Source organism: Doryrhamphus excisus, linkage group LG4, assembly GCF_037039965.1.
Source record: "Doryrhamphus excisus strain RoL-2023G ecotype Guam linkage group LG4, RoL_Dexc_Guam_v1.1, whole genome shotgun sequence".
In the NCBI taxonomy this organism is placed as follows: Eukaryota; Metazoa; Chordata; class Actinopteri; order Syngnathiformes; family Syngnathidae; genus Doryrhamphus; species Doryrhamphus excisus.
In genome coordinates, this window is record NC_136360.1 from 23,792,563 (window position 1) to 23,802,568 (window position 10,006).

The 10,006-nt window shown below is 40.4% G+C and overlaps 1 protein-coding gene across 1 annotated transcript; it reads right to left on the reverse strand.

Annotated features, from left to right (window-relative positions):
* Nucleotides 1-511: 511 nt before the first annotated feature.
* Nucleotides 512-5,371, reverse strand: LOC131129285 (claudin-1). The gene is made up of 5 exons (XM_058072697.2): nucleotides 5,275-5,371; nucleotides 2,697-3,041; nucleotides 2,445-2,606; nucleotides 933-1,011; nucleotides 512-863 (listed from the first exon to the last, which is right to left on the reverse strand). The coding sequence occupies exons 1-5, from the start codon at nucleotides 5,354-5,356 to the stop codon at nucleotides 659-661; spliced, it is 873 nt and encodes a 290-aa protein (XP_057928680.2). The 5' UTR covers nucleotides 5,357-5,371; the 3' UTR covers nucleotides 512-658.
* Nucleotides 5,372-10,006: the final 4,635 nt, after the last annotated feature.

Below are 10,006 nucleotides of genomic sequence, written 5' to 3' on the forward strand. Positions count from 1 at the left end.
ATACATTGATGAGCCATACTTGGGAGTCTTTCACTTGTGGCCACTGCAAGTTTGAAGAGCAAACAGCCACTGAACCTGTGAAATATATAAAAACAGAATCTGTCAACAATTTCCAATCAATGATACATTTTTAAAGGAATGAACACATTGTAGAACCGGGATATAAATAGTCAAAGTAATACATGCAATACAACAGCAGTAAAACCACAATGGTAAACAAAGCTCATGAGTTTTTCTGCTGTTCTTTCGATTAGTCATCATCTGAGAGACACGCTATTCCCTGATGAAGATAGCAAGACCTCAAAGGATCAAGCATATCCTCTCAATCAGTCAGTTGCATGAGAGAGCCCAGAGCAAAACAAGCGCTGTTGTCATTTGGCGCACTTCCTCTCTGACTCGGGTCTAATCAGATTGTGTTTGTGGACGTGGACGCCTCTGCTCACACAAACCCCATCAACCAGCGCATGAGGAAAAAGATGCAAGTTCACAGAACTGAAAGGAAGCCAACAAAGATAATCACATTATTTTATTTCTCATCTTCAAAATCTGTACAAAGAGTCATTTATAGTATGCAACAATACAAAAGTAAATGCTGAAAGAGTTCCTAGTATAAATCTGTGTGGTGTACATTTAGCAGAAAGGCTCGGTGGATAAGAATTCATAAGTAGTCGTGACATTGATTGTGATCCTGAACCTTTTGACTGGACGTCGTTGCTGTGGGGCTCGGTGACATGAGGTGGTTGGAGCTAATGGAGTTGGACGCAGACGACCTGGAGCACCTCCCGCAGGTGAGGAACGCTCCGCCCGCCGTGGTGAGGAGGCCGGCGGCCCAGCTGACAAACACCGCCCGACCAAACTCAAAGCTGCACACAAAAACACAGTTATAGAATCCTTTGGAAACAACACAGCTACCGGGACTGTGGGTGTGGTACCTGTGGAGATGATGGGACTCATGAACCTTGTGAACTATCTTCTTGACAAACCAGGACGTCACGCCGAATGTCATAATACCTACGCAAGAAAATGAACTTCTTAAAAGGGCCGGCGATGTTTTCATGAATATGGAAGTGAAAAGGAGGACAGCAAATAGAAAAAAAATAATGCAAATACATATAATAATGGAAATCAGAGTCCAGGAAGTCCAGCATTTGACTTCTTTTGACCAACGACACAATCTGTCCTCGATGGCTCTCACAAAAAAGGGACCAAAAGCTGTACATCACACATAACCGGCGATACTGATCACTGAAACGATGCAGATCAATTAGGTATCATGGAGGGGTGTCCTGAGATTAAATATGACAACATGATAGCAAATAAATAAACCACACAATAAATGAAGTGGATCACTTCCACATATCACCACGTGCACACGTGTCTGGTTCATTAACTTTGGCCTCCAAAAAGTCAGGAAGAGGGTTCACTCTGTGCATCTTTAGTACTCAACACTAGAACATTTCAGCAAAATATCAGTTCCCAACAAAAAAGGGAGAAAAGCACCATTTGTGAAAAGATCCATTTCAAGAATGACTTTCACTTTGACACAAATTTAGCCAATATTTCGGCCAAATCAGCCAAAATCAGACATTGACCCACACGTGGCAACAAGTTGTCCACCACATGCCAGACCCAAAATTTGTCATTTCCTTCACCGAATCATTTGCTTGACAAAACATTGACCACCATCGCACAAAATCATTGAAATTGCAGCAAAAGCGTTAAGGTGAGTGAAAAATCGGAATGGGGCATCACACCCCGCAGTGTGAACATCGCCCAACGTACAAGCAAACACAACCAAAGACATGCTGTATCCACCACACCCACTTTTCCTAACAGCGCAGCCTTCGTCCCGACAAGCAAAGTAGATACAAACTGAATTGAGCAACACGGTGAGCTTGTGCAGAAAATAAGAAATGCTGCAAAGGTTTGACAGTCGTCATTGAGAAAATACACGTCACAAACGCCAATCCCGTGAATGGTGACATATGAAAGGAAATATTGCAGTTTATTTGCTCTCGCTAATATTGTTTAGTGTCAGTACACGTTTCAAAACAGCTGCATTGTTTTGTGACTCGGTTAGAGACAAAAGTAATTTGTCTCATGTAACAGCCCTAGTATCATGTGACGTCACAGTGATGATCTATAGGGGCAGATTTTTCCCTGAAAATGTTGCTTTGTTCTCCGCATGGGTGTGTGGGGTTTCCTCCCACATTCCAAAAACATGCTAGGTTATTTAACAACTCCAAATTGTCCATAGTGTGAATGGTTGTTTGTCTATATGTGATTGGCTGGTGATCAGTCATGAAACATGAAACGCAAAGAAGAGAGTTATCATGGAATCTACTCTGCAACAAGCGACATTCACAGACGGTGAGGGCCACCAGGTGGCGCCAAATCTATCTCATCTAAATACCCTAATAGTCCATCTTCAACTAACGCCATACCTGAAAGCATGAAAATAATCCCTCCAATCCTCGCCACTCCAGACTTGATGGCCTTGTTGTCCATAAAGCGGGTGCACTTCATTCCCACGGTGGAGACCAGCAACGCCACAGCCGACAGGAAGATGCTGAGCAGCAGCAACGCCCTGGTTATCTGGATCTCAACTGGGAGCAGGAAAGAATGAAGTGACTTCCCACCGCCATTCGGCAAAGCCCATCAACATCACGCACGCTTTTCCTGCAAACGGCACTCACACGGCAGTTCCAGGACGGACTCGTGCAGCTCGCAGGTGGTCCTGTGCTCCCCGCTGCAGCTCATCCACAGGCCCTCGTAGATGCTGTGCGACTTGCCCTGGAAGTGCCTTTTCCACTCCACCATGACGGTGGCCATCATGGTGACGGCCAGACCCGTCAGGGACAGGAAGAAGCCGATGAGCTGCAGTGCCGAGTTGGCCATGACAGCCAGGAAGATGCAAAAAACAGAAAAAGACAGACGGGAGACCGCGTGTGGGATGGCGGCAGATGCTCGGTACGAGTGGAGGACGTGCTCTGTGCAGCATCCTCTTTTTATACGCTCTGTGACGTCTCCACCTGCAGCATCTGATGGGAAGTCCTTGTCGTTATCAGATGAGTCCACGGATACGCGCAGGAAAACAACAGCTTTCAACTTTGACACACATTAGCATCTTTCACTCAACTTCACTCCCGTTTCATTTCTTTTCAGCCTTTCTGGTCTTGACAGGCCGAGGGAACATAGTTCAGCTTTTCACTGGACTGAGAAGTACTTCATCATAGTAACATCAACTATGATATTACATATCATATCGTGCTATGTTTTCATTGTGTAAAACTACTGGCATATCGCTCCCATAATCATGTTTACACTGTCAAAAAAATAGATAACAGTACTTTCCAATCAGTCAACTTCTCACAATAGTTTGTACAGTTGGATAATATTTAATAAATAATATTAAATATTAAAATATTTTAATACATATTTTCAAATAATATTTACCATGATCAAAATAATTAACAATTATTTGATCATATTTATATTCTTATATTTTTATTATATTATGAATTATTTATCATGAATCAATGGAATATAATTGTTTGTCTTTTACTACCTGCAGTAGTGGCAATCGTGTGTGTGTGTGTGTGTGTGTGAATGAGACGTACTGTACAACATGGCCGGTTGTCCATCAGGCTGCGGCGTGTGTTTATGCCACCAAACGTTTGATTGAGACCATCAGCAAAGGATTTGACCATATTTGGTGAAAGGGGATGCCAGTTTGTAAACAAATGTGTCACTGAGATGCCATCAGTGTCCACCCTTTCCTGCAATAAGCTGCGACCAAAAAAAAAAAAACATCTTTTTTCCCGCACCCATACTGTCGGTTTTACCAGGAAAATAAGTTATAAGTTAAAAATAGTTTTGTTTAGTTTTTTTGACGTGAGATGTCGTTTAAAATACCGTAGGTCATTTAGGGTGGCGCACGTGTGTGATAGGAAATGAGCAGAGTAAGAGGAATGCACTTTGTGTAGGTCCTCCTGCTAATTGTGTTGGAATAGGGGTCTAAAATCAGCATCTACACTCTAATTCTTAGCAAACTTGAAATCCCATTTAAATGACTCACATTCAATTCATGGTAATGTGTAGAAATATGCTATTTAAAGTACTAAAGTGTGTTAAAATGTGCTACGTATCTACAGTACGGTAATATAGAGTAGTGTGCACAGGCCATTAGCTTGGTTAGGTTGTCTAATTTGCAGTACAGGAGGTTACACAGTCATCTACTTAACACATGAGCCCATACTCTACTGTACAGTAAGCAGCAAAGTGCCATCTAGCGGCGATTGTGAGTAAAACATATTACTCCATAAAACAGACTATTCAGAGTAGTTTTGATTATTTCTGTGATGTGAGGCGACAACTGTCTCAAATGAGTTGCGTTCCTGGAACGCACTCAGTTGAACCAGCGTGCCATTGGTAATTGTGATGACTGACGGCAGCTAAGTTGTTGATTTAAAAGTTAATAATAATCACCAATTTAAGATCAGTTATTTCTTTATTATTATAATATTACAAACAGCTGTTTTCTTGTAAATAAAATAAAGTTTTCTTTTTAGTGCAATCCTAATCATCCTTCATGTTTTTTTAAATGCAATTTGTATTAGTTACATTTTTATTAATTTATTATAATTTATTTATAATTCATTTATAAGTTAATTAATATTTAATAATTAAGTTAATGTAATTATTTTATTAATATTAATCAGTACTTACCAAATAATAATTCTTCATGGTCAACATTTTTATTAGTTGCATTTTCACTAATTACTAAAAATCTTTTTTAATGTTATATATATATATATATATATATATATATATATATATATATAATATATGAAAATGTAATCAATTAAATTACATTTTAAAATAAAATACTTGAAAATGTAGCCGATTAAGATAATGTAACTATACAAATGAATTAAAACATTAAAACATAAAAAACAAGTTTTCAAATGAATAGTATTGATAAACCGATCATATTGTGATCATTCGAAACTGAAACCAAAGGGAGAGCGTATTCAAGAGTGAAAGTGCACGGCGAGTACGACCCATTCAGACATGTTGGTAGGTAGCTCTGCAATAATATCAAGTCCTCCACCACCTGAGAGGCCCTGCTGTATGCTAAGTCATACGGAGTTGGTGGTGAAGTGCTGAAAGAGAACACGGAGCGTGGTGAGACGCTGCTGGGATCTGATCTGTGGCCCATCCCTGAAATAAATGAGGCTCTCGAACGTCCTTATGCAAGCTTAAACAAAGCACCTGATAATTGCCTTGTCATGCATCCAAGGTCGACTCCCTGCACATTTTGGCCGGGCTGCTGCTCCAACCAGTCGGATATCATTCCTGCATCAGGCACAGCGTGTGCGTTCCCCCCCCGGCCAAACGTTTTTTTAAGACAGTGTGAGGACTCCCAGGGCTGTGTCTGCAATGCCACGTTTGGATCATCTGCGATGAAAGCTGGCTTAAGTGAATGGATGACATGTGTTCAAATATTGGAATATTTTCATCGTCCATCAGTTTAGCAGAGATGGAGGAAGGGTGTGGCCGCCCAAAAGGGCGTCCTGCCCTTCACGGGACTTCCAACTTAGTGCTAGCTACCGTGGGTTTGTCTGTCAGCTCATTGATTCAGCCTTTGCAGCTCAATCTGGTATATTTACACATTCAACGTGTTTTCTTGACTTTTTGCACGTTGATTGACACGTGCAAACGTGCAACAAAAATGCACACCACACCATAAAACACATGCAATGGGAAAATGCTGCAAAAAAAACATACAAATCACATTAATGCTGCAGGATCAAAAACAAACGGCAAAGAAAAATAATGCAAAAAAACAAAAACAAACGACTTTACTCTCACAGGTTTTCAAAAATACATAAATTAATAAATCATGGCTGTTGTGTGGTTGAATAAGGCCTATTATTAGTCCAAATATATGCAAATGTAAGCAGATTTAACATACTAAACTCCCCTGGCGCTGGAACACATTTATAGCATCACACACGAGCAGGAATCTTATTATGCTTACTATATTGTCTACTATATTAGCTATAATATATATAATACTATAATGTTACAAAGTGTATTTAGAAGATAGTAAACAGGTTTTCTATGTCTGTATATTCATATATCTCTCTTATTATGGCTACATTGGGTAATAGGAGTGTAAAGGTGACCATAGGGGTGTTATTTCATGTCTATAGGGCTCTAATGTTAAAAAGTGTATTTAGAAGGTGGTAAACAGGTTTTGTATGTTATGATGTCTACTATATCGGGTAATGGCCGTATAAAGGTGACTATAGGGGTGTTATTTCTAGAGGGCTCTAATAATGTTAAAAAGTGTATTTAGAAGGCGCTAAACAGGTTTTATATGTCATATTTTGTCTACTATACAGGGTAATAAGAGTGTAAAGGTGACTATGGGGTGTTATTTCTTGCGTAAATATTCAATTTATAAATAAGGAATCCTACTTGGCGGGCACGGATATGATAAAACTTTAGTCCTATTTTATTCTATTCTTATTATTACATTTATTCCTAACATGAAAACTTTTTTTACAGTTTATTCAATAGTGTTTATTGCATTCCAGTCAATATTTGTTCATTTTGGAGCATTGCTGCATATCTTTCCAGTGAAATTGGTTTCAGATGGGAGTGCTTATGTTGCTTTGATGGTGTTTGTGTGGACGTTGATGTTGCGTGTCGGCCACCGTAGATGTGCTCCTGCAAAATAGTTCCCTGACTGCCTACCGGTTTTTCCTGAAGAGGTGCGTTAGGCGTTTTTTTTTTTTTTTGCTTGTCTTTTATGGGACCAATACATAAAATAAACACAGATGCGATGCATCACATTAAAGGTGGTGCTTTATCATGTTACTTCTACTTCACAAACAGGGACTTTGTTATTATTATTATGATGTTTCTGCATATGCCTGGATGGACTGGAAGCCAATTAGAAGAAGAAGAAGAAGAAGAAGAAGAAGAAGGGGGTGTCTACCTGTCTCTCTCTCGCTCTCTCCAGTGGGCGTGTCGTCGTGTCTCAACACGGCGTCCTCCACTTGATAGACAGCTCCTCTCACGTCAGCGCTGCCAGGTGAGAGACAAAGTGAAAAACACTCACCTGCGACAGACACAACCGCCACTCTCATCCAACGAACAGGTGAGTGCCCCTCCAAACACACACTCCATACACACACATGCACACACGCAAACACACATGTTGCGTAATGTTTGTGCTCGTCTCCGCAGGACGTACCGGACGCAGCTGTTCTGTTGCCCGCGCCGCTAGAAACTTTGCCTGGGAATTTGTCGGCTCGGAAATTTCAGTCATTGTTTCTGGTCGTGTGTGCAACGTGCATCCCGAAGCGCCGAGTTCCCGTCCAGGCTCTCATTGCCACGCGCAGGTAAACCAGCAAACTGCGTCCCCCCCACCCCTTCGCCTTCTGTCATGTGCAACATGGCGAACGCGGCGGTGGCGTTTCCACAGGCAGACGCTGTGCGAGTATGCGAGGTATGTTGGTGAACCAGCTCCGCTCTGTGACGATGGGTGGAACCCCTCCCTTGACAAGGCCTGATCGATTGATTGATTGATTGATTGATTGACAGCCAATTAAAGCGCAAGGACAATGCATTGAATTAATCATTTCTAAATTTGCATTTTACAAAGTCCTCTATTTGTTGTAAGAGTTACTGCTGCTCAGTATGTGGCCCATGTGCCGCATGTTTACTACCCCTGCTTTAAGCATACTAGGACTTGAGAAGTGGCCTGTATGGTACTGAGTGCCACATATTGTTCAACTTCTAGCCTTCCCCGTGATTATTTCCATCAGTAGATATATTTTGTCCTTTTCTTCTGCACCCATGCTGAAATAAACGCTGCGTACGGCTCACGGTGTGCAAACGTTGTCATTCAATGCTCCTCCTCCGTTGCTTGATTGCGGTTCAGTTCATCATTTGCATAGGCACACAGCTGAAGGCGCGCTTAAAACTGGTTTTTTCCCCCCAAACTGGTTTCCCTTTCATTTCGTTGCCGTGGAGCCGCATCGAGTGAGAGAATTACTCGCACGGGAGCATGAAAGGACATGATGGAGAATGTAAAAGATGAGTCAATTCAGTGTAAAAAAACAAAACAAAAAAACATGCAAACGGTGTTTTGTTGGATGGCGTTTGGCTTCAAACGGAGTCAAAACACCGTAGAACACAGGCCTGCAGGGAAGGGTGTCCAAAGTGCGAACTGGGGGCCACTCGTCATGTTGTAGAAATAAAAAAATAAAATAGAGAAAATGCATAATGCGTAAATAATAATGATGCACTGCCACCAATATGCAAAAAAACAAGGCTTTGTCTTAATATTTTTCAAACTAAATGTATTAACAAACTTGAGTAAAAAACACATGAGTAAATGACAATTTTTTCTGAAAGTGGCCCTCAGCGGACAACATTTGGACACCCTTATTTTTATATATTAAAATATATTATATTTTGTATGTTATATATATATATATTTAATATTATAATTTTTTTACCATTGCATTTTTTTTGCACGTTGCACATTTTAAAAAAATGTAGCCAGCGAGATGAAAAAACAAACAAGTGCATTTATTTACCAATACCTCCGAGAGGATGGCGAGGCATGACGAAATGACAACCGCATGGTCGTTCATTAACAAGTATGTTACTGAGGGCCGAGCACAGCACAGCGGCGACAGAACCGATGTTGCAATCGCTGTCAAGTGAAGAGCTAACTCCTCAGCGGGTATTACCAGTGCTGGTGACAACTATAACACGCAGCAGCAGCAGCAGCAGCAGCAGCAGCCGACTGGCAACATTTTAAGATGACAATAAAGCTGTCTAATTAGATTATTGGCGTTTATAGATCACAAACCAGGAAACTATAGGCCACTTGGCAGTTACTTGATAATAACTGGAGCATTTGAGGTTGTTGAGGTAATTAGGTTTTGTTCCAGGATGCATGAACACCTGCAATACTGGTTTGATTAAGGGTGCGGTACCATGACACAGCAATTATTCATTTTCTACATAACTTACCTGATCAGGGACAGACGACAAGCGGCTGGAGCCTATCCCGGAGAGGCCGACTACACCCTGGACGGGCGTTAGCAGATAGACAGAAAACAATATTTAAAAAGGGGACAAAATCATACAAACATTTGAAAATTGTCTTTTAAACAACGAAACAAGTAAAATTAAAAACTGTTAAAAAAGTACTTAACTTTACGATAAGAGTAAAAACTGTATTCACACATGGCTAGGTTTATGATTAAAATGACAAACATTACCTCAAAAGTTTCAATATAGAGCATGAAGATTTGGGATCGGATCGGAGGTTGGGATATTCCAGTATGGACCTGCATACTCCTAGCAAACAACTCCTATGAACTTCCTGAATAGTGGTGAAAAATGGCGGTCGTTTATATACAGTGGAAGCTCTGTTAGCTAGCAGTATTAGCATACTTTTGGATCAAAGTCGAACATTTACGCCAAATATTTGCCTCAGTTAACGTAACGTAAGTAAAGTCTTGTTGCGTTATTACATTAACACACTTGAGTCAAATTGTGTTTTTTCCTCCCATCACAAAATGTCCTTGTTAGCCTATTTGTTTGCTAATACACAGTTTAATGACTTTGGAGCCCTTTGGAGCCCAAATTACGCCACAAATCTTAAAAATGTTAACACACAACACGTTTTTGTAGTTTGACATGAATAAAACTTTTTTTAAATGTAAATGTAAAAAAGTAAATTACAAATGAAAGTGGTATTACCTTCATTGAAGACGACTGCTTCCGAAGACGGGACACCATACGGCCGCCATTTTCCTGTTTTGTCATATTATTTTCTTGAATTCATCATTTATCACCTTACTTATTGTGTAGTTTTACATGAATAAAACTATTCTAAATGACATATTAAAGGGATGAACAAACATCTGTTACTTTTACCTTAATGAACGACGACTGTTTCCGACAAGACGTT